The sequence below is a fragment of the Leptosomus discolor genome, chromosome 24 (assembly GCF_034619465.1).
Source record: "Leptosomus discolor isolate bLepDis1 chromosome 24, bLepDis1.hap2, whole genome shotgun sequence".
NCBI lineage: Eukaryota > Metazoa > Chordata > Aves > Leptosomiformes > Leptosomidae > Leptosomus > Leptosomus discolor.
Genome location: NC_141414.1, coordinates 5,143,420 through 5,167,580, shown reverse-complemented (window position 1 = coordinate 5,167,580; position 24,161 = coordinate 5,143,420). Strand labels below are relative to the sequence as shown.

At 58.3% G+C, this 24,161-nt stretch overlaps 1 protein-coding gene across 2 annotated transcripts; it reads left to right on the top strand.

The window, feature by feature from the left end:
- The first annotated feature begins 1,322 nt into the window (after positions 1-1,322).
- On the top strand, positions 1,323-22,875 carry ZBTB7A (zinc finger and BTB domain containing 7A). Of its 2 annotated transcripts, none has more exons than XM_086477529.1 (3): positions 1,323-1,356; positions 16,275-17,482; positions 21,915-22,875. In XM_086477529.1, the coding sequence occupies exons 2-3, from the start codon at positions 16,290-16,292 to the stop codon at positions 22,366-22,368; spliced, it is 1,647 nt and encodes a 548-aa protein (XP_086333655.1). In that variant the 5' UTR covers positions 1,323-1,356; positions 16,275-16,289; the 3' UTR covers positions 22,369-22,875. The 2 variants fall into 2 exon arrangements, with proteins under 2 accessions (XP_086333655.1, XP_086333654.1); XM_086477528.1 differs by lacking the exon at positions 1,323-1,356 and adding an exon at positions 3,334-3,361.
- Positions 22,876-24,161: the final 1,286 nt, after the last annotated feature.

Sequence of the window (24,161 nt, the reverse complement as noted above, 5' to 3'; positions counted from 1 at the left end):
GGTCTCCTCAGTCCCTGCCTCAGTTTCCCCACCTGCAGAATGGGGTTAATGACACTGACCCCTTGCTGAAAACCCTTTGGGTCCCCCCCCCTAACCTGGGGCTCCCACGGGCCGGGGGGGGAGGTGGGGTGGTAGGGTGGGTGCTGGGGGTGAAGACCTCGGTGCCCCTGTGAGGAGCTGAGTGGGGTTATTTAAGGAAAAAAAGGGGAGAAAAGGGGAAATCCCAGGGGTGCTGGCCTGCGGGGCTGGCGCAGAGGCCCCTGGGAGTCCCAGGGGGGGCTGTTGATCAAAGCCTTTTCTTTTCTTTCTTTCTCTTCCTTTAATTAATTCCTTAAAAAATTATTACTAATTCAAAATCTTCCTTAAAATCTTCCCGGGGCTGGGTGCCCCACGGCAGCCAGCGTTCCGTGCGTGTGGATGGACCTGGCAACCTGCAGGAAACTGGCTTTAAGGAGCTGTTCACTCTGGAGCGGAATGGTGGGTATCTAGAAGAGACCTGGAGCTCTGGTTCGTGGGTGGGGGCCGCTGTTGTTTGTGTGTGTGTGTGTGTGTCCCCCACCCCAGGGCAGCCCTGGAGGTGGTGGCTCAGGCAGGTTTGTCCTGTCCCTGCCGGGCTGGCTCCCAGCCCACCGCTGACCTTGGGCAGAGCTTCCCTCCGTGTCCCCTTCCCAGCAGGGGGAGGAGGGGGTGTCAGGGGACAGTGGGGGATACTGAGGGACACGGGGAGGAGGGGGAGGGGGCCCAGGAGGAGGGGTGACATGCAGGGGGGGCCGGGGTGACACCGGGTGATGGAGGCGGGGCAGAGAGGTGCCCTGGGGAGGTGACGTGTGGTGAGTCGGGGGGGGGGGGGGTGACACGGGGGGGTTCGGGGGTCGTGGGGCGACAGGCGGGGGTGCGGGGGGGCGTGACACGGAGGGCCCCGGGGAGGAGCCCCGTGAAGTGACAGGCGGGGGGGGGGGGGGGGGGGGGAGAGGGAGGCCTGGGCGGTGACACGGGGGCTGGGGGTGCGGGGCGGGGGGTGAGGGGGCTTTAGGGGCTCTTAAAGGGGCCCCGCGGGGCCTCCCCCCCTCCCCCCGCGCGGAGCCGCGCGCTGCGGGGGGCGCCCCCCCTCGGCTGGGAGGCTGCGCCCCGAGGCGGCGGGCGCGGGGGGGGGCGGCGGGTGGGGGGGGGGCGGCGCGCGGCCCCTTTAAGAGCGGGGCGGCCCCGGCCGGAGCAGGAAGGAGCCGCATACGGGCCTCGGCGAGCAGCTCCCGCGGGGCGGCCAGAGCCTGCTCCGCCCGCCCGCACGGCTCGGCCCGGCCCGGCTCGGCACGGCGCGGCCCGCTCCGCTCGCTCGGACCGCTCGGCCCCCGCCCGGTACGGGGAAAGGAGGGGGGGGGGGGCACGGGGGTGGGAAGGGCGCGGCGGGGGGGGGTTCGGGCCCGGAGGGGGGGAGTGGAGGCCCGACCCCCCCCCCTCCCCCCCAGGGTAGCGTTGGGGTTGGGGGGGTTGGTGGAGAGGGGGGTCGGGGGGGGGGGGCTGCGGGGGGGGGTGTGTGTTTGGGCAGTGCCGGGGCAGCTCCCCCCCCCCCCCCCCCCCCCGCTTCCCCCCCCCCCCCCCGCCTGCATACGTTGTACTTGGCCGGGCCGTGCTGGGGGGGGTCGCGGAGGGGGGGGGGGGGGAAGGGCCCTGCGGGGCGCGGGGGGGGGGGGGAAGCGCGGCGCGGGGACTCCTGGGAGTTGTAGTCCGGCATCCGCGGCGCCCCGCAGGTGCGAAGGGGCGCGCGGACTACGTTTCCCATTTTGCCCGGCGGGCGCGGCGAGTGGGAGGCGTGTTGATGGGCAGCGGGCGGGGCCAATCGGGGCGCGCCCTCCGCCCTGCTCGCCCGCCTGCCGCCGCCCGGTCCAATGGCGGGCGGCGCGCGGGTGCGGGGTGGCTGAGGACAGGCGCGGCGGGGCCTGCGCTGCCTCCCCGGCCGGGCCCGCGCCCCCGGCCCCGGCCTCGGCCCCGGCCTCGGCCTGCGCTGTCCGAGAGAGCCCGGGCGGAGGCCGCGGGGCCGAGACCTACCCTCGGCGCCCCCCGCCCCCTCCCCCGCCCGGCCTCCATTGGCGGTGGCCCGCCCGGGGGAAGGGGTGGGGTCGTGGCGCCCGGCCAAGGCTCCCTGTGGGCCCCGCCGCCAGCGGGCCGCGGGGGGGGCGGGGGGCGGCCCGGCCCGACCCGACCCGGCGAGGCGAGGGGGGGAGGCGGGGGGCTGGCTGCTGGGTGGGGTCCCCCGGGGCGTGCGTCCTGCCAGCCTGGCCGCGGCTGGGCCGACCCGTGCGGGGGCGCCGGGCAGGGCCGCTCCCTCCCTCGCTTCCCCGCCGGGGGCTCCTCTCTCCTGTCCCCGAGCACCCCAAGGTCGTTCACCGGGGGGAGCCGGTCTGGGGGCGGTCGGGCGGGCCTGCAGGCTGTCCCTGGCTTCCTTCTGTGGGCTTGGGTTTTTTCCGTGGGTGGGTTTTTTGTTTTTTTTTTTGGGTTTGTGTTTGTTTTTTTATTCCCCCCCCTCCCACCCCTTGCTTATCTCCCCCCGGCCGGCTCCGCACCCACCCCCCGTGCGCAGAGGGGGGGGGAGAGGGAGGTCGGGCAGCCGGTGGCGGTTCGCAGTGATAATCCCCCCCCCCTCCTCGGTGGCTGGGGCCCTGAAAGCCGGTCGGCTGGGCCCTGCGTAGAGGGCTGCCCGGGAAGAGCCGTGCAGGATAAGCCTCTCTCCCCGCCGCTGGACCTGCGCAGCAGGGAAGGCCCGCCGAGTTGCTGCGGAGGGTTGACATGAGGGGCAGCATCCCCTGCTCGTAGCAAGAGAGGAGGCCTCTCTGCTCGGCCAGGGTTGCGACGCTTCCTTGTCTTCACCGTCACCCATCTCCAGGCTCTTGAGTTGGAGGCTGTGGGTCAGGAATCGAGCTTGCGCTTCGGGTACCCAGAGCTCCTGTGCTGAGCCCCCCCCCCCCGCCTCCCCAGCCCCAAGACAGAGCTGGAGGTTCCTTCCCCAGGAGCGCTGCGTTTGCGAGGCTGATGGCAGGAGGCAAAGTGACGGGCAGATTGCTGCGGTGACCGTGGTCTGAAAGTGGAGGCGAGCTGGTCGTTGCCTGCAGAAAGGGCTTCGTTGTTTCAGGAGTGTGGGAAAAGCCCTGGGATCCGCGCGTGGAGCGGGGCTCCCGGCACCTGGGGCTTCCTCTTACCAGAACTTTTAAATCCCGGCGTTCCTATGTCAAAAGCGACCGTTCCTGTCATGCACCTGATGTGACTGCTTGTACCTCGTCTGCCTCTCCCATGTTCTCAGCTCCTGGAGACTCTGCAGGGCAGCAGGAGGCTGGGCAGCAAAAGTTTCTCAGCTCAAGGACTCTTGGTAAGAGTTTGCTGCTGGTCCCAGTTGAAGATTAGCCGTGTTCCCCGTGCTGTTAATTGCCTTGGCTATCGAAGCCATAACTTATATAATAAGGGCTTTATAGACATGGGTAGAGAAGGTCTCTGCCTGGAAGAATTTACAACCTAATGAGGGTTGAAGTTGCGTGCAGCGGAGCTAAAAGGTCATCCCGTCGTTTTAAAAAGTGTTGGGTGTGTTTTTTTGTTTTTGTTTTTTTGGGTTTTTTTAAGGAAAAGTTTTATTTCCAAACGTTTCTGCTGGTCCTGGTTGGAAATCGCAGTGTGTGTGCACTTCTGGAGGCTGACAGGGAAAAGACAGGCTGGCTTAATTCTGATGGTTAGCTGGAGATGTTGTATTTAAACAACTTTTTTTCTCAAAAGAAAAAGGAGAGAGACAGAGAGAAACTGAGCAGTTTATTAGAGAGGAGCCATTCTTGTTTAATATTCATTCTGGCCCCTGTTTAGGCTTGTTCTGGTGAAAGAGGGAGTGAAGAGGCGCAACCCAAACATGGGTGAGATGGTGGGATTTTTCCACCAAGCCTTAATTGCGTTAGTAAGTCAGGGGAGGGTTTTGCAAGGCATGAGCTCTTAATAAATTTGGTGGTGAAGGAAAGTAGTTCTTTTATTTTCTGCTGATCTGCAACTCTTCTCAGGCCTTTATTTTTATTTTTTTTTATTTATTTTTTGCTCACATAGGCATCTTGCGTTGTGGTAGCGGGTCCGATGATGATCTTTAGCTGTATCCTGTGCTTAATAAGGAGCTCTGCTTTGTAGAGGTGCTGGGGCAGCCGCGGATGGGAGGAATTGATTTGGCACGGTGAATGCGGTGGGTTCGCTTTGTGTTTTGTGACTTTTAAAGCAGAATTGAAAATTACGGTTGTTTTCCCGGCGTGAGAATCTGGATGTCGGCATGGGACGCAAATCAGGGAAGAAATTTATGCTTCTGTCGAGGCGCTGCGATGGTTTGGTTGCGCTGCCTGTCTGTCTTGAGATCTCATTCGGCAGATAAAATGCTGCCCGAGTGCTGGGGTTTTAACTCCGCAGAATCGAGTCCCCTGCAGGTGTCCAACCTAAAAATGGGGAGGGGGAAGCTGTGAAATTCGTGGTCTGCATTTGAGACTGAGCCTAAATGCTTGAGAACTGCGGTTTAATCTTGATTAAAACTGACACTTGAGGGTTTTTTCCCAGTCTCAGGATGCTGTGTTTATTGAAAGAGAAGACTTCTGTGGCAAACAATTAGAATCCTACTCGTTATCTTGCATAGTCAAAGCAATAAACAGTTGCTCTTAACTATGCTCTCAACCAGCCTTAACCTCAAATTTGAAGAGACTGGTTTCAATCTGTAATTAAAAGCCTTTTGACGAGGCAAACTTGGGGAAAGGGAGAAAGACAGTCTCTGGGATGAAGAGAAGCGTTTGTACCCAGTCCTGTGACCCTTTGATCCAAACCGGCGCATGTTTCTGCTCAGCACTACCTCCCGGTCGGCGTGAGCCGGTGAGCTGCGCCTCCGTCCCGACACCTGTGCCCGCAGCATCCCGCCGGTCCCAGCTGAGCTGCGGCAGGACGTCCGAGGGGGAGTGAATGAGGTCAGACCAGCATCGGGATCCTCTGCGAGTATCCAGGGACGATTGTTTCTCACCCAGCTCCCCGGCCGTATCGTCTTCCCTCCGCACCCAGTTTCAGTTTCCCTGCCTCCCCGGTGTCATTGCTGGCTCCTGTAGCAGAGCCCGGACGTGACTTTCACGGTGCAAACGGAGCAAAAGTTCTGTGCCTCGAGTTGCAGGGGAGCTCCTTCCCCCCGGCTGTCTGAGGGACTTGTAAATCTTCCTGCGAGCTCTCGGGCAGCAGCCCCGGGCTGCAGGTGGAAGGGAACTCTCGGGGATCCGCGTCCTCTCTTAACGTGACAGGGTGCGAGAAACTGGAAACTGGTGCGAGCTGCCCCGTAGCTGCAGGTGGGAGCCAAGGCCACGTCGGTGGGATGAGCCGCGGATCCCGTGGCGATGGGCGCTTTTCCGACGCCGTTGCTTTGCCGACCCTTGGAAAAAAAAAAACCACGCGTCCCCGGCCGGACCGTCGGGAGCGCGATCTCCCTGGCGACAGCTTCGCTGCCTCAAATACTTCTCGCCGATCTCTCCAAAGCCGCGCACTGGGCGCCCTCCCGGGGCGCGGGGGCCCGGGCAGAAGCGCGCGGCGCTGGCTGGGTGGTTCCTTTGCCGGTGGAGGGTTGGCACCTTCGCGACCGGTTTCCTCCCGTGCCCATCCGAAACGGCGCGAGATCCTCTCCCCGCTGCCTTGCTTTTTCCCCGCAGCAGAGGATGCTCCCAAGCATCCCAGCGCTGCGTTTTAACTCCCTCTTGCCTGCTGTTGTGCGCCCCGTTTCCTTCCTGGTTCATGCACCTACTTATTTCCCACTGGCAAACTGGAAACCAGTAAGTAGATAGTAGATCTCTTCTTTTTTTTTTTTTTTTCTTTTTGGTGTTTTATTTTGTTTTTTGGTTGAGTTTTTTTTTGTTTGCTGAGTGCCTACGCAACGCCGAGCTGGGCAAGCATCGAAGGCAGGCTTGTAGCTACAGGTTGCTGCTCTCTAGTTACTTGAAGCCTCTTGCCCCAACAAGCAGAGTACATGCGGTACCGGTTCAGCGTTCCCTCCCTTCATCCCCCTGCCGCCCGGCCGTGCGCCGAGAAGGGAAGGAGAAGAGCTCCGTGGCAGGACAGCCTTGTCGGGGATGAAGCGCGGGGCATGCTGGCTCTCGGGATTCGCTTTTGCACATCGTGTGGAGTCGGGAACGGCGAGAGGAGCTGTGTGTTTACCCACAAACTAGGAATTACATAAGGAACTGCCCGACCCGGTACGCTCTTTGTCAGTGGTCTTCAATCTTACTCTATTCTTTATTTTTTTTTCCCTTTTTTTTTCCCCCCCCTTCCTGGTGTGGGAAAGACAACCAGTCTTCGAGGTGCCATGTGAGGCAATTAGGTTAATGCTCGGCCTCCGACGTGGAACGCTGAAGGCAGGGGAGCGGGGCAGTAAATGTCAGCCTTGTTGGAGGGGGGGAGGATGCGGAGGCTGCGAAGGGGAACCTGTGACATGGCTGCAGGGTGGGAGAGGGGCGGGTTGATTTTGGGGCTTGGGGGGAGCTGGGCTGGAGAGCTGGGCGTGCAGGGAGCGGGTCAGGAAATGGACGGATGGCTGCGGGGAGAGGGGGGGGTTGGGATTTGAGCAGTTCTTATGGTTCTCTTGGGGCAGGAGACGGAAAGAAGCTGCGACAGGGAAGGGGGAATATGGTGGGAAGGGGGCAGACGCTGTCGGCCTTTCTTGGGGAAAACACTGCTGGTGACTTGGGGGGATTTTAGCCAGAGTGGGGAGCGCAGGGTTTGGCCTTGTGCTGGTCTGGGGTCGTGCCTGGTCTCTGAAGGGGAGGACGGTGTAAAAATACGACGCACAGCAGCTCTCGTTTTCATCCAGCCTTGAGCAGCTGGGACTTGCGGGTGGCCCTGCAGCCCCTGCTCAGCCCTCGTGCTTTGCTGAGCCGTGGGTTAACGCTGGTGGCGGCTTCGTTTCTTCGTGACGGTTCTTCAGTCTCTCCCTTTGGCAAAGTGGCCGAATGTTGCCTTTTTGAAATAATGGCAACTTATTTCTGCGTGGATCTCAGTGCCTCCAGGCTTGCTGGGCTTTTGAGTTGAAAAAGAAACCTTCCCCTTCCATACATGCTGTGCTCCTAGGCAAGGGCTGGTCCTTTAGCCAGGATTGAAGTGCAGTTTCATGTTTTGTGTCTTTTTTTTTTTTTTCCTTTTTTTTCCCTTTGCATGTAACTTCTGAGGCTTTCTAAAGTATTTAGGAGAACGAGGGGCTGAATAGCGAGGGTTTGATATTCTGCAGGATCTCCCGAAAACCCCGCTGTGGTTTTGCAGGGAGCTGTTCTGTTGCTCTACGGCAACAGCAGAGCTATGTGGGAGAAAACCCGTCGGAGGGCTGCGGCAACGGGCGTGTGGGCACACTTGGGCTTGGCTTTTGAAGAGTTTGTTTCAGCAGCAAAACAAGCAGCTTCCATTAACGCAAGGGTGGCCGTCCTTCCCGGCCCCGTACACCGTACTTGGACGTTCCCAGCAGGCTGAGGGCTGCGTAGGCTGCGGCAGCTCCGCTGAGGAGAGGAGGGAGGCCTGGGAGCAGCTCGCCCACAGCCTGGCTGGAGTGAAGGTGGGTTGGCAGCAGCGTCGGAGGGTCGCTGGGCGCCTCTCGGCCTTCTCCATGGATGGTGGCTCGGTTCTTCTCAGCGTGGAGAAATTCATGCTGCCCAGAGCCAATCCCAGCGTGAAGACCCCGTGTGATGGACCTGGGGCCATCGTCTGGAGAAACCCTGAGGCAGAGCAGTGGTGCGGGTGATGGGGGGCTTCTGGCACAAGAGGAAACCCCTGCACGCACCGAAGCTCAAGGGACACGCGGTGGCCTTGGGTCTGTGACTCCACGGGCTTGAACCACGGCACATTCCTGCTGGATTAAATACGGTCGCTGATGACAAAGGAGAAAATTGGCAAGGAGGTCTGGGTGGAGTAACCAGTTCAAGCTAACCTTGCAACATAAGAGAACTTTTAGTACGTCCTGGTTGTTGCTGTCAGCGCTGAAAAGGGCTGCGTGTTGATCCGGCGCCGGATGATTTTGGAGGGGCGGCAGGTTGGGGAGGCTTTGCGCCTCTTTCGGATGTGCCGTAACAGGTCCGGCGGAGGCTGGGCCACGGTGCTTCGCCGCGTGACGTGGCAGGCAGGAGCAGACCACTGCCGTCTGTCGGGGTCTAAGTCAGTCAACTTCTGGTTTTTTGTCAGTAGTCGATGCTGCAGCGGAAGCCGAACTTCCCCATGCGCCGTGCGAGGCCGTGCCGTGCCCTGGAAGGAAACCGCTTCCCGGTTAGAGACGTCAGTAGGGATCTACAGCGTTGCCGAGCGTGACGTTCAGTCATCCCTCATTTGTTTGCTTAATTGTGGAAGTCGGCTCCCAGCGCCTTTAGAGCCGTGTTACATCTCTTCTCTGGGCGGTGAATGCCGTTAGGGTGACGTGAAAGCCATCGACCTTGTCCTGGGAGATGCAGAGTGCTTCCCTCTTGCCTCCCCGAGCTCTCGAGGCATGTCGGGAGTGAGCCCTGTGCGGTGCCGCAGGTGACTTTCCCTTTGCTGGTTTGGGTTTAATTCTCCTGGTCAGCAGTAGTAACGCTCTCTGGGTTGTGGTTGTGCTTAGAAGTAGAAGTTTGGATCAAAAGATGGAGCCTGAATGGGGGAGGCAGGGAGGGAAACAGGGGTGGGGTTGCTGAAGGGTCAGGCGGCTGGTGAGCCTCTGGATTTGGTGTTAGAGCTGGTAGTTGTGAGCCCTTTCCCCAGCGGCACTTGTCCTTTCGCTGTCCGTGCAACTAGAAAAAAGCCACATTAGCATGTCCTTTCTCTTCTGGACCAACATGTGAAAAGCACTTAAATTCAAGCAGTTTTGGAAAATTAAGAGCAACAAGCCCTTTTCTTCCTGGTGCGCTCCATAGCAGCGTCCCTAATGATTTCCTCTAGCGTGCTGAGGAATCCCAGACCTCTAGCATCTCATTAACAGCACCACGGAGACCAGCTCCACCCGGGTAGTCATTACCTCCCCTCTCAGTCGTGGTCGCGCCGTCTCTTCTGCTGCTTGCTTTGCAACCCAGTGCTGCCGGAGGAATTGGGGAGCCCGTTTCCAGTTGCTCTTGCTCTGGTTTTGGCTTGGCGCAAGCGGTCACTGTTCCACCACCGAGGTGGCTTGGTGAAGTTCTCCTTCGCTTCTTCCCGCTGCTGACACAGTGGTATGGGCTAGGAGGGGGGCAGTTTTGAATGCTGAAAGGATTATAAAGGGGTTGAGGTGTAGAATTTAAATTGGTCTCTTGGGGTTACCTTCAATCAGCTGCCACGGTTTGCCTGAGGTGGCGGGAAGATTGCTGGATTACCCCCAAAACCTGTCTGTCCAGGAGCTGCTAGGTGATGTGTCACCTTGATGAGAGGCTTGGTGGTCATCCCTTCATAGCCCAGTTGGAGATCCGAGCTGAAACACTGGCGTAACGTGGGCTTGGAGACTTCTTCATCCGAATTCTTCAATGCAGCTCTTCCAGCCCAATTTAGATTCTCTGCCAAATATATCAGACCTACACAGGCTCCTCTGAATGAGCACAGGATGCAGCCGTTCCTGAGCGAGGAAATGGCTGGCTGGCGTCTGGGGGAGGGCCGTCCTTGCTCCACCGGCTCTGCGGATCTGCCCCTTTTGGCCAGCCCGAGGAGAGGAGAGCACCACGGCAAAGCCAGCTCTTGGCACCGCTCCTACCTCTGAGGTGCTCTGCTGTGGGAGGGGATGATGATTGTTATTTTTTTGGAATACGAAGGAAAAATCAAGGTTCTTTATTACTTGTGGTCATTAACGTTCCCATGATGCTCGTTGAGGGTCTGAGGGGCGTTCAATTCCAGCGCTCTGTCCAAACTTCAATGGGAGCAATTACCAGATACTCTTCCTACCAGAGTTCCCCTGGCAGCGGTAGCAGGATGTGGGATTCTCCTTTCCTGTCCGAACTTCTGTGCTGCTAAATCGTTGTGCGTCCTGCCCAAGAGGTTGTTGTTTCTGTGGTGTATCGGGTGTTTCTTCCCTGTCGATACACGGCTCGTAAAGTGCTTTGGCTCCTCTAGGATGAGGGAAGCGGTGTTGATCGGCGCCGAAGGTTCGGCGGTTGATGTATCTGCAGGTTTTTGGGTGGATTTCCCTTTCCCTTGGGCAGCTGCTTGGTATGAAATGGTCCTAGAACGAGGGTTGACTCTGCTGGAGCTTCCTATGCTGCCCAGGCATATATTTCTAGACAGTAGGGAGAGGCAAACCTCCCTGGCAGGTCAGACCTGGCAGCAGCAAGGAAAGCCTCAGCTGTTTTGCTTACCTGATAGTGGTGCGAGTTCATCGAGTTGGACTGAAAGGAAAGGTGGGGGCTGCGACTGAGGAGCTTGGGCTGCCTTGTCGCATATTGTCGGAGCATCTCCGTTGTTTTTCCGCTTCACGTTCAATTGGAGACGGTGAAGCGGGATGCTCGGAGAGCTCCGATCTTTGGAAGGGTCAGGACAAAACCACCTCGCTTTGAGGAACCAGTGGAGTGGTAGTTTTGGTCTGGATGTGTGATCAGGAGCCCAGCGCCTGTTTGGGAGCCGACCGAATCCTCATGATGTGGTCAGTCTCATTCCTGAGATGAGCCTTCGTGTCAGGAATCCAGCGATCGGAGCTGCGCTAACAGAGACCCTGCATTGAGAGCCGTGGCGGAGGCGCTGGGGAATAAGACGCTTCCCAGAGTCGGTGCCTTCAGACGGGGCTTTGTAGGGGGCTGGAGGGGATGCCGGTTTGCAGAAAACAGAGCCATATTGTCCACGCAGAGGCCACAGCTATTTGCAGGATGCCTGTTCCGCTCTGATCTCTTCACTTCAATAGCTGCATGATCTTGGTCATGCCATACGAGTCCTCTGGTGTTTTACCCCAGATGCGATGTCCAGTCAAGATACAAGAAAGCTTGAATTCCCTTTTTTTTCTTTTGCCGTTGATGGCTCAGTTACCTGCTAAGCGCGAAAGATTTCGTCCCGTTGCGTTATCGAAAATTCAGATTTATTAAAAACTGAAGTCAGCGTGCTTTTATCCGCTCTTAATTTTCTCGTACAACGCAGCTTGCTGCTGTTGATATGCAAGGTCTTCCTCTCAAGAACATGCATCTGTTTTGTAGGTCCACATAATTCGGATAGTTTGGCACTAAACTGCCGACAGCGCATTCCTTTTAGAGAGCAGTTGAATTTTAATGGCACCGTAGAGTGGTTGAAATAGTGACTTCTCCCAAGCAGGCAAAACGCCCTCCTTCATTTCCTCCTGCCTACCATCTTCCCACCTTTTTGGCTTTCTGCTGCTGCGTGCTAGGTGTGTTTCCCGAGGCCTCTGCATAGTTTAGGGTGGATCCTGGGCAGAGGGAGACCTGCTGGGGCTTGTCCTGGGGATGTTGCACAGCTTGGTGTCAGCAGAGATGACGGCTCATGCTCCAAATGGCCAGAGAAGCTGCATTTTATCTCAAGGCATCCAGGCTCGCAGATGCGTCCAAGGAAGGGGGGAACTGGGAGGATCGCTCCCAAAATACAAAGTGAAGAGACAAGGACTCGCATTGTGTGACCTATAATTGGGGTGAGCTATTCATAGGGAAAAAATGCCCATTTCTCCAGTCGGTGGTGAGTGAGGGCTAGGATAATGTTTGGGCCTTGGGCAGCAAACCACTGACTTCTTTTTTTTTTTTTTTTATATAAAGCAACATTATTTTAATAATTCTTTTCAGCACACAGCAGCGCTGCTGCAGAATCTGCCCTGCCGCTGTCGCGTGTGCATTTCCTCTAAGAAAACGGGGCAGAGCAACTTGTGATCTCCCTTCCTTGAGCTGCAAGAGGCCAAATAACCACGTGCCGTAGCCCAAAACGCAGTTGTTCCCAGGAAACCTCGCGCTGTGGATTGTAGAGGTGCCCTAAAGCCATTTCGCCTCGTGCTGGGTGGAAAAGGCGACGATGATTTTCCCTTTCTGCCCCGAGCAGGTGCGTAGTGTTGCTCAAGCTTCTCATCTGTGCTACCGAAGTGGGCGGCACCTCTGCGGGAGAGGAGAGTCCTGCCTTTGTGAAGCGATTTGGGATCTTTTCCGGATGAAGGGCACGTTGAAAACATTCGCTGTCACTCAGCTAACCAGATGTGACTTAGCTCTTGCACCCGATACCGGCATATTTCAGCGCTCTCGTAAGCTGCTCAGGTTCCCCTGGTCGCCCAGCTCAGATTTAAAGAAACATGAAGGAGCAAAAGGGGGAAAAAAAAAAAAACAAAAAAAAAAACAAAAAAAAAACCAAAAAAAACAACAAAACCAAAACAACCCACTGAGGTTATGTGGAAAACTGGTAATTAAGCAGTGTTTTCTCAGCACTTTTGGTGGTGATCCCATCTTAATGTGGTCACCTCATTTGAATGTAAATGTCAAATTCCAGCACTCCTGTAGGAAAGCGATTGGGTGACATCCCGCTGGACTCGAGGTGAGTAAAGTGCAAGCTCAGGGGTTTCGGTTAACGCTCTGTTCTGCTCTTTTGCCGTTCAGCTGGTAGGTCTGAAAGGAGCGAGTTGAAAACTTGAGTGAAGAAAATAACCTTTTAGTGTCGAGGAACAGCATCGAACTGCAGCCGGCCTCAGTGCAAAACCACTCGGACGCGGAACACCTCCGCGGGGAGGCGAAGGGCTTCCCTCGCTCGCAGGGTGTTCAGCAGAGCTTCTCGCACACAAAAATAATGTTGTTTCCTGCCTGGAATTGGGTTGTGTTTGTGCCGGGGAGCTGGGGGTAGCCAGAGCTCGGGTGCCTTGGTGTTTTGGAAAAGCCGGGCGGGCTCAGCAGAGTTAGCTGAGGAGTTAGGGGTGCGCGTCGCGCGACGCCAGGTTTGTAAATAAATTTGAGAGCTCTGGTGTTGTTGTGAGCTCTCCCTTTCAAAGGGACTGTATTTTAAGTTGGCGGAGCCCCCTCAGCTGCTACCAGTGACATGCGAGGGCGATTTCGTAACTTCTCAGACGCAGCCGCTTTGGGGTGAAATGTGGCATCTTTGCAACCCTGCAGAGACGCGCAGTCTGGGACAACAAGTGTATAATGCCTTTTCGGCGGTCGGGGGGTGTAGAGAGAGAAAAGAGCTGCCTGGGAAATTTAGGTCAGTAGTTGAAGCTCCCCCTTGGTGGCCCGTTCAGACCTTATTCTTGCCAAGGAGGGGACTAGCTGGCGGTCGTGCCAGCGGCCTTTGTCACTTGTCACCTGGCTGTCAGGACCTTTCCAAGCGGTTTTCACCCAACGGCGTTGTGCCCTGTGCCTGCTCCTGGTGCTATTTTATTTTTTTTTTTCTGAAGCCATAAAGGTGGAAGGCTCCATCTTTTGTTCCTTAATCCCCTGAGCCACCCAGCCCTGTGCAGGCTTTAATACTCTGGCTGTTCAGCCCCCTGAGAAAGGAACAGGGCCTGATTTATTTTTTTTCTTTTTTTGAGGTGCTCAGGGAAGGAGCCCGGTTGGTCTCTGGCCATTCCTGGGGGGCTCGGGGCAGCCTGTTTAGCCCCTCGATGTTGTCGGCCACCGCAGATGAGGGACACAAAGGGCGTGTTGTGTGAGGAGAATGAGTTGCGAAGTTGTACAACTTTCCATGCCAGCCCTCGGCAGTCTCATGACCCTGCAGCCGTTCCCACACTGTCCGGCCGATTGTCCCGGCCCCCCTGGCTGGGGGGGGTGGGGGGGTGGGGGGTGGGGGGGTGACCTTGCCTGCACGGCCTGACTCGCTCCCCCAGGCCCCCTTGGTCCCCGGAGCCGGGCACCGCAGCCGACAAAGCCCGGTTGTGTGGGTGACGAAGTTTGGCTGCCCAGAAGACTTGCCCGAAGCTTCGAAATGCTTCGTGCAGCTCAAATTCTCTTTAGAGGAGGGGGGAAAAAAGCTTTGTAAAGCATCTAATGTAGGGGGAAAGTTGTTGGGGGCGAGGCTATAATGTCATTTTCAGGGCCAGGAGGAGTTGGGGGGTGGGCAGAAGTATCAGACCCGCTTTTCTGGGGAGCAGTGTGCTATAGTGGCTCAGATCAGGGGGTTTCTGGGAGCTCTGGTGCTGCCCTGGTGGGACTGGGGCAGGCGATGCTGAGGCAGCAGAGGCCTCTCATGGCCGGGTTGGTTGGGGGTTGTCCCTCAGACCCCCTGTGGGCGAAGAGATGTGGTGACCTTGCCCAAGGTCACACCTGAAACCAGTGCCCGAATTTGGTGCTGGCTTTCCCACTCCCCAAGATGTACTCAGCCATCAAACAGCCCTTTCTTCCCTCATGAGGACCCCTTATTTTAAAAAAAAACCCTGAAATACGGCATTGAGTTCAAATCCTGCCGCTGCGGGAGGCAGCTCTGGAGTTGGTGCCCTTGCTCCAGGCGTCTCGGGAGGCCACCGTGCTTGGTCTTGGTGGCCAGACTTGCACCGGCTGCCCTGTGCATCCAGCCCAGCTCTTCTGGTTCTTCCCCCCCCTCATCCCGTTGGCATGATGAGCTTGGTGCTGGTTTATGCGTCGTTTAATATCGAGGGCTTGGCTTCAGGTTGGTGCTTCACAGATTCAGAACTGCCTTCTCCTGTGTTGTCTTTAGATAAAACAAAACGGTGCAGAAATGCCTTTTTTTTTTTTTTTTTCCCCCCCCTTGGATAAATGAAGCTTTTTAAAAATAAGAAAATGGGAAGAACTACAGAGAAATCTGCGAGCAGGCCCAGAACGGGGGTGGGTGCGTGTGTCGGGAAGTGAGCGTTGTTTTGCAACCTGGTTGCTAGCTCCCCATGCTCTAACGCGGTGCTGGGAGTTGCTTCTTGTATAATTACTTCTGTTCTCAATGTGCTCCTGACTCATCCATCCCCCCTCCGTCGCGTGGGGCAGGCCACTTCCCACTGTGCCTCAGTTTCTCCATCTGTAAACTGGGGACTTTGATACTTAACGCCTGCGCCGAGGTATTTTGTGAACCAAATTATTTGTGTGCGGATGTACCGCGGGTTGCATTAGCCCCTCCGGATCCAGTGCTTGGGGTGCGGGGGGAATATATTGATTTATAGGCAGATAGCTTCTCTGTGGCAAGGAGCAGAAGGGTCTGCTGCTTGAGACAGACAGGAAGGAAACATTATTCCAAATTTTGGGGGTCTGAAGGCTGGGCCTGGGAGGATTAAGGGGCTCGTTCAGGCCAGGCAGCGCGGTGAAGCTTGGCAGCTTTCGCTCTCGCCTGCGTTTGGCCCCCGTGCCCCGCTCCCGGTGAAGGGGGATCCCTTCTGAACGGAGCTGCTGGTTCGCTCTGGCGTTTTCAGCCTTTGAAGAGAGGATGTATTTAGAGTCAAGTGGATCCGTTTCTGCCGTGCTAGCGCATCAGGAGTGACTTCTTTATTTATCTTTTCCCAAACAAACCCTTGGCGTTGGAAAAGAACGGCTGCTTCTGCTGAAGCCTTTCTGAGAGGCTGGGGGCTGGTGCCAGCTCTGCCGCCGGCGCTTCGTGAGACCAGTCTCCTTTCCGGCCACCGCAGAGGCTCCTGTTCCTGGGGAAGGTGCAGCAGGTGCCTTGGGCTGAAGTGTTTACACTCGGCTCTTTGGAAAACGGGCTGGGGTGGTTGGTGCTCCCCTGTTCCTGCACATCGGTGCCCTTGAGCGCTGAGCTTGCTGCTGTGCCCTTTCCAAAGGATGCTCGCTGCCAGCACCCTGCCTGCATCTCTCTGAGAGCGTCTGCAGACCCTGGGAGCCCAGGGAGGAGCGATGGGAACGGTTTTCCCAGCGGTGACGTGATTGTAGCAAGCGTTCGGCTGGGCAGAGTGAGGCTGAGTAAGCAGGGGACCTTTCCAGTAGAAGTGATGGGATTGGGAAATACTCCCAGAGGTGGATGGGGGTCCACTGGTGAGGCTCGAGCCGCCGTAGCCCAACGCCAGGCACGCCTGCCAGCTCAGTCCAGATGCTGTCTGGCTGTATTAACCCGGGTCCTTGCCAAGGCTTGCTAGCTCTGGCCCGGATCCGCGCTAATTCAGCTGTTCTTGCAGACTCTGGCTTGAGAGCACCTGGGCTGCGTTTCTCCTCCTCCTTCCCAGAGCGAAGGTAAGCAGACGTCTGTCCTCGCCTGCCGATGGAGGCATGTCTTGGGTGCCGGGCAGGACAGGGGCCGCGACAGTGATGTGGAGAGGCGCAGAGGACCCCGCGAGCCGATAGCTAGTGCTTGCTGCAGAGCCCGCTGGCGGCGGCGGACAGGTACCTGCTCTGCGCTGGGAGTTTGCCCGTGCGATGCGATGCCTCCGAGCAGCCGAGGCCCCTGTGACTCATTGCGCTTTCCTCCTTCTCTCGTAGCCTTTTGCAGCGAAGATGGCGGGTGGCGTGGACGGCCCCATAGGGATCCCGTTCCCTGATCACAGCAGCGACATCCTCAGCAGTCTGAATGAGCAGAGAAACAACGGGCTGTTGTGCGACGTGGTCATCTTGGTGGAAGGCCAGGAGTTCCCCACCCACCGCTCCGTCCTGGCGGCGTGCAGCCAGTACTTCAAGAAGCTCTTCACCTCAGGGTTAGTGGTGGACCAGCAAAACGTGTATGAGATAGACTTTGTGAGTGCAGATGCCTTGTCGGCTCTGCTGGAGTTCGCTTACACCGCGACCCTTACTGTCAGCACTTCAAATGTCAATGACATCCTCAATGCCGCCACACTGCTGGAGATCCCGGCGGTAAGGGATGTTTGCACGGATCTCCTGGACAGGAAGATTCTGGCCAAAAATGACCAGATGGATACAGTAGATCAAATTGATCAAAGGAACCATCTCAGAGCAAAAGAGTACCTGGAGTTCTTCCAGAGCAACCCCGTCAATGGCCACCAAGGCAGCTTTCCGTGGACCAACGCAGAGTTGAGAGACCTTCAGAGACTGAACTTCCGAGGCCAAGAGGAGGAGGAGGAGCCGGACTGCAATGGCATGGACTTCTACTCGCAAGCCCCCCTAAACGAAAGACCAAAGGCGAATGACTGTGATCCTGACAGCAACCCAGCCATGTGGCTGGACAGAGAGGAGGAGGAGGCGACTCCTGGCTCCTTGTTTTCACCTTCTCAGAACGGACATTACAGCGGCCGTGGCCTGGCCACACCGGCAGAAGAGGAGGGGACCCCGGGGGCGCCTCTGGACCAGCAGGAAGCCGGCGACTCCCCCAGCTTCGTTCCTGCTGGAGCGGAGACGGAGGATGATGCGAGGGAGGTGGATGGCTTGCCCGCTAGCGCCCTGCTGCAGCAGATGATCATCAATTCTGTGGGGAGACAGCAGCTCGGGGAGGATGACCGGAAGGATGACGATGGGGTCGTGGATTATTACTTGAAATATTTCGGCAGTTCGAACGAGGGCGACGTCTATCCGTCCTGGTCCCAGAAGGTGGAGAAGAAGATCAGGGCAAAAGCATTCCAAAAGTGCCCCATCTGCGAGAAGGTGATCCAGGGGGCTGGCAAGCTGCCGCGCCACATCCGCACCCACACCGGCGAGAAACCCTACGAGTGCAACATCTGCAAAGTCCGATTCACCAGGTAAGGAGCGGGCGGACGCTGGAGGAGAGGGGACTGTCGCACGAAACCAGCTCTTGGCTTTCTTTGGGGGCCGTCGTGGGGCTGGTCTTGTGCCGTTTTAGCTCACCTGCTTCGCTAATTTCCATCTCCACAGGCGAGTTGGATAGGAAGGCCGGAGTTTTCCAGAGAGATGAGCAATTTGGGTGTTTGACTCTTGAAATATCTCAAGGGGCCTGTCTTGATAGCCGGTGCCGCACCGTCCCAGTGTCCTGAATTGCTGAGCTCTGCTGGAAACCTGGCCAGAGCCGAGCTTTTGCGGAGGCCAAATAGCGTGGTTGGTGAAACAGAGCTGCAGCCCCTGGTATTTCCATCGTGGCCGAGGAGCCAGGGGTTGAGATGAGTCGGAGAGTCGTTTAGAAACGGCTCCACGGGGAGAGTGAAGCGCCGGTGGCTGGTAGTCAGGTTGGGAAGAGGCCGAAGCCCACGTCTCTCGTGTCCTCTCTCGGCGAACCGTGGCGGGCTGAGCCATGGCCGCCCCGAACAACGCACAAACGGCGGTGCCTTGGTTCGGCTCCCCGGGGGCGTCCTCCTCGGTGCTATTTCTAATCAGGGTTCCTCTGCTCCTTCCCTCTGCCGCGGGAACGCTGAAGAAAGGGGATATTGTTTGGATTCCTCTGGTTCACTCGAGTCCACGCGTCGCAGCGCCGCCTCCTCTCTCTCTCTCTCTCTCTCTCTCTCTCTGGTCTCTGGCGCTGTCATGGCCGAGCTGGGGCGGGGGTCTCAGCCCGTTCCCCCCAGCCCTGCCGAGGGACTGCGTGGGCTGCCTGGCAGAGGAGCCAAACCGCCTGCCCTGCCTGCTCTCTGCCTGCTGAAAGATCCTGGCCTGGCGAGCGCCGACGGCTTCGCTTCCCCGCAGCCCCTTCCCTGGAGGGGGGGGGGGTGGTCCGTGGCTGCGGCAGGTGCTTCCAGCGTGAAGCCGGCGGGGCTGGGCCCTGGGCAGGAGCCCCTGTCCTGCCCCACAGCCCCCTCCCCACGGCCGTGGCCGCACCCAGCCCCACGCCGGGGCGCTGAGGAATGCAGATAATGGCGGGGGCAAGATGCCAGCTCCCTCCGCCGCTCCCCCAGCACCCGGCCCTGCGCGGCTGGGCCCTGCCACGCGGCACCTCCCTGCCCGCTGCCAGCTCTGCCCCGCGGCTGCCGGGGGGCCCCTGGGTGCTGCACCCACACCCCTACGCAGAATCCGGCTGCCGCACCTGAGCGGTCCAAGGTCCTCGCCCGGACGGAGCTGGAGGATGCGGAAATGCCGCTGGGTCCTTGGCAGCCATCGGCACCGGGGCTGGCGGCGGCGAGGGGAGGCATGGGGTTTTTTGGGGGAGGAGGAGGGCGGTGGGGCGGTGCCACCTCATCGCTTTTCCATCTCGCCCTCCCCCCTCGGTGAGTTTCGGATGGGGGCCTGCTCCCTGCGGGCTTGCAGGCGAGCCTGGCACTGCAGAGAACAGGGTGGAAGCTCTGTCTCCCAGCCCCCGTAAACAAGGCCCTTTCATGATCCACCAGGGCTGTGCTCTTTTCCAGCCAAAATACATCCCCCTGCTTCTTCCCGCAGCCGGCACTTGGGCACGGAGAAGCCTGGATGGGGCCGGGGAGCTGCGCTTGGCCTCGCTGTGCCCCACGGCGGGTTTTGTCCCACAGCAGGTGCTAAGCTCGACTCGGACGTTCACAGCGGTTGTGGATCCACGAGGCTCCCGCCCAAAATTACAACTGGTTTCCAGCTCCCTCTGCCCGTGGCCAGCTCCCTGGGGGTGCACCAGCCTCAGCCCCCCAGCACAGCCTGCCGTGGGGTACAGCAGGGTGTAATAAACTCAAGCTGCCAGCTCAGGTCTCGTCTGCTCTGGGTTGGTTTCGGCGGCGGTGTCGGCGAGTTGCTTTTTGCTGCTTCTCCCCCAGCACCTGGGCTGTGCTTGAAGCCTTATCTCAGAGGCTCCCCATGTAAAAATGGGTGAAAACCTGACCAAGCACCCCATCATCCTTATTTTCCCCCCACGATTTTATTAGTCCTTTGCCTTCCTTGGCTGTGCTCTCCTTCCCCATCCTCACCCCATCGGCTGACGGCGCGTTGCTTGAAAACAAATCCCCCTGTGCCATGAAAAAGGCTGCGTAGGGCAGGGGGAGCCTGCTTGGAGAGAAGCGGTCCCTGCTCTCGAAGGAGCTTTTGGGGTCAAGGCAGGAGGACGAGCTGGGACTGTTTGGCACGGGGTGTTTCCCTGCCACCCGCTCGCTGGGTGGGGACCGGAGCCTGTCAGTTAACAATGATTTTTGCTCACTTGTGCTTCCTGGTTCCTCTGCGTTCGCAGGGGGAGGAGCGGCCATGGCCCTCGAATAATCTTCTGAAAGAAAGGCAGAGTGATTTTATAAAAACGATAAATATTTATAAAATGGTATGCATCATAAAAATTTATTTTTAAAAAGCTGGTTTGATGTGCTGCTGCGTACCACGTTGCTCCAAGCGAGGCCTGCCTTCCCAGCCCCTTTGGGAGCCACGTTAAAACCAGAGGGGGACACGTCCTTGGTGTTTTCGTCCTTCTCTTGAGGTTCAGGACTCCTGGGGGCCTCGTGCTGCCCGAATTTCCCCCCTGGGTGAAGGCAGTGGTGGCTGCACCAGGGCTGGGCCCTGCCTTTCCCGTACAGAGAGCGGAGCGTTGGGGCCGGGGCTGTTCAGCAAGAGGCGAGCGGCTCCTCGCCCTCTGCCCGGGCGGGATGGGGCTCCTCGCGGCCCTGCCGTGTGCTCCGGGCCTGGGGATTTTCCTCCAGGAAGGAGCGGGACGCTGCGGCTCATGTGGCCTCCTTGGCTCCTGGCCCAGCTCCTGCAACTGCCCGGCCCCGGCTGCCCAGCACAGCGGTCAACCTCCTGCGGGGGGATGTTTGACCCCCCACCAGGGGATGCTCAGCCCCGTACTGGGCAGTGCTCGACCCCCTACCGATGCTCAGCCCTGTACTGGGCAATGCTCAGCCCTGTACTGGGCAGTGCTCGACCCCCTACCGGTGCTCAGCCCATACCAGGCAATGCTCAGCCCCATACTGGGTGATCCTCCGCCCCGTACTGATGCTCAGCTCCATACTGGGCAATGCTCAGCCCCATACTGGGTGGTGCTCAGCCCTGTGCTGATGCTCAGCCCCATACTGGGCAATGCTCAGCCCAGTACCGATGCTTGGCCCCCTCCCAGGCAATGCTCAACACTGGGCTGATGCATGGCCATGTACTGGGCAATGCTTGGCCCTGTTCTGGTGATGCCTGGCCCAGTACTGATGCTCAGACCCATACTGGGCAATGCTCAACCCCGTTCCGATGCTCAGCCTTGTACCAGATGATGCTCAGCCCCGTACCAGCACTCAGGCCTGTACTGGGTGATGCCTGGCCCAGTACCAGTGCTCGGACCCATACTGGGCAATGCTCAGCCCTGTACCAGGCGATGCTCAGCCCAGTCCCGATGCTCAGACCCATACTGGGCAATGCTGAGCCCAGTACTGATACTAAGCCCCATATTGGGCAATGCTCAGCCCAGTCCCGATGCTCAGACCCATACTGGGCAATGCTCAGCCCAGTACTGATGCTAAGCCCCATATTGGGCAATGCTCAGCCCAGTACCAATGCTCAGCCCCATACTGGGCAATGCTCAGCCCTTTACCAGGCAATGCTCAGACCAGTACTGATGCTCAGGCCCATACTGGGCAATGGTCAGCCCAGTACCGATGCTCAGCCCTTTACCAGGCAATGCTCGGCCCAGTATCGATGCTCAGACCCATACTGGGCAATTCTCAGCCCAGTACCAGGTGATGCTCAGCCCAGTACCGTTGCTCAGCCCTTTACCAGGTGATGCTCAGCCCAGTACTGATGCCCAGCCCAGTACCAGGCGACGCTCAACCCAGTACCGATGCTCAGCCCCGTACTGGGCAATGCCCAGCCCAGTACCGTTGCTCAGCCCTGTACCAGGTGACGCTCAGCCCAGTCCCAATGCCCAGCCCAGTACCAGGCAACGCTCAGCCCAGTACCGTTGCTCAGTCCTCTGCCAGGCGACGCTCAGCCCAGTCCCAATGCCCAGCCCAGTACCAGGCAACGCTCAGCCCAGTACCATTGCTCAGCCCTCTACCAGGCAACGCTCAGCCCAGTCCCAATGACCAGCCCAGTACCGTTGCTCAGCCCTCTGCCAGGCGACGCTCAGCCCAGTCCCGATGCCCAGCCCAGTACCAGACGATGCTCAGCCCAGTCCCGATGCCCAGCCCAGTACCAGGCGACGCTCAGCCCAGTACCATTGCTCAGCCCTCTACCAGGCGACGCTCAGCCCAGTCCCAATGCCCAGCCCCGTACCGGGCGCCGCTCAGCCCCACGCCGGCCGCCAGGCCAAGGCAGACCCCCCCAGGCTGACCCACCCCCCCGCTGTCCTCTCTCTCCCCGCAGGCAGGACAAGCTGAAGGTGCACATGCGGAAGCACACGGGGGAGAAGCCGTACCTGTGCCAGCAGTGCGGCGCCGCCTTCGCCCACAACTACGACTTGAAGAACCACATGCGCGTCCACACCGGCCTGCGGCCCTACCAGTGCGACAGCTGCTTCAAGACTTTCGTCCGCTCCGACCACTTGCACAGGCACCTTAAAAAAGATGGATGCAACGGGATTCCATCCAGGAGGGGCCGTAAACCCCGGGTGAGGGATGCCGGGGGTCTGCCTAGCACCCCTACGGGGAACCCCGAAGATGGAAGTTTTCCAGCCGGTGGGGAGAGTCAAGAATCAGAGGACACCCTGCAGAGGAACGGCCAGGAGGAGCAGCACTTTGAGGATAATTCAAATAATGAAGCGTCAGGATTGAATGTAGCAGGAGGGTCGTCTGAGGGTAACACGCAAGGACTCTCCTAAACCAAAAAAACAAAGTGTCACAAAATCTAGTTAGTACTTTTCCTCCGATTTTTCTCTTTAAAGATGTTTCTCTCCCTTTTTTTAAAAAAAAAAACAGAAAAAATATATATATATATTATGTTTCCAATCTTCCCATCGTAAGCAGGGCTCCCCCGAGGATCCCTCAGTAGCCAAGGACCTTTTCTTGGAAAGGCAGGTGCTAGGCAGCACGGGGTGGGGATGGAAAGTGGCTCTGTCACATGGAAAAGAGCTTCCATGTAAATCCAAAGCTTTATTTTGTGTCCAAACACACGTTAAAAAACAAAACAAAAAAAAAACAAAAACAAAACCTATTTCAGAGAGAGAGATCTATTTAAGAAAAGAAAAAAAAAAGCAAAAATAATAAAAAAACCCACGTGGTAGGAGCGGAAAGGCTCTGTCAGGGCGGGCGGTACACGGTGCCTCGGGGGGCCGGGGAGCGGGGCCAGCCTTCCCCCCCTCCGCTTTTTGGGAAGGTTGGGCTCCAGCGGCGCGAGGTGCTGGGTCGTTGCTGCGTCCCGGGGCGGAGGCGGCTCCTTCCAGGGAGACCGGGGTCGGGTTTTGGGGTGAGGGGGGGGTGGGGCCTTCCCGCCAGCCCCGGCGTGAAGCCGAATTTGCCAGAGAGGGGAGCCACCGGGGGGGAGCTCGGCGTAGGAATGGCTGAAAATTGCCTAAAAATCATGTGGATGAGCAGGATTTTTGTAGGGTTGTGTCGGCAGCGGGTGTCGGACACCCGGGGATGGGGACGTGCGGGGATGGGGACGTGCGGGGATGGGGACACCCCGGGGATGGATGGGGACACCCGGGGATGGGTGGGGACACCCGGGGATGGGTGCCACCACCAGCGGGTAGTGCTGGGCGAGGGTGCGTCCATCCCTGTGTCCTTCCCATGTCCATCCCGTGTTCATCCATCCCATGTCCATCCCTGTGTCTATCCTGTGTCCATCCCGTGTCCATCCCATGTCCATCCCCTGTCCATCCCCTGTCCATCCCATGTCCATCCTCTGTCCATCCCATGTTCATCCCATGTCCATCCCATGTCCATCCTTGTGTCCCTCCCATGTCCATCCCGTGTTCATCCCATGTCCATCCTTGTGTCCCTCCCATGTCCGTCCCTGTGTCCATCCCTGTGTCCATCCCATGTTCGTCCCGTATCCATCCTTTGTCCATCCCGTGTCCATCCCGTGTCCATCCCTGTGTCCATCCCCTGTCCATCCCATGTTCATCCTGTATCCATCCCCTGTCCATCCCCTGTCCATCCCATGTCCATCCCGTGTCCATCCCGTGTCCATCCCGTGTCCATCCCCTGTCCATCCCATGTTCATCCTGTATCCATCCCCTGTCCATCCCCTGTCCATCCCGTGTCCGTCCCCATCCCAGGGTGCCCAGCTGCATCCCACCAGCCCCTCCCAGCACCCGCTGCCCCGGCAGGATTTGGGGCTGGGGTACAGGAAGGCAAATCCCCCCCCCCCCTCCCCCGGGATCTTGTGGCCCTGGGGCAGCGCAGGGTGTTCCCGCACGCCCGAAAGCGCCTAAAAATGGCAAATTCCTTTTAAAAAAGGTTATTTGAGGTCTCCCTTAAAGGGGCAGGAGGCCTTTGGGCAGGGGGGGAGGCGGCCCCAGCTCCCCCAGCCCCCATTCCCAAAAAAAAAAATAAAATATATATATATATATATATAGATGCTCTATGGCTCTAGAGGCGGGTATATAACCCTCGGGTTAGCAGAGGATGATAAGAAAAGGCACCTTTCAGCTGGTCACCTATTTTCTAAATG

What these genes read in the sequence shown, in the direction of transcription:
- ZBTB7A (XM_086477529.1), top strand. Translation starts at nt 16,290, where the DNA reads ATGGCGGGTGGCGTGGACGGCCCCATAGGGATCCCGTTCCCTGATCAC. An exon ending in TGCAAAGTCCGATTCACCAG is followed by an intron (nt 17,483 to 21,914) that starts GTAAGGAGCGGG and finishes CTCTCCCCGCAG; the next exon opens with GCAGGACAAGCTGAAGGTGC.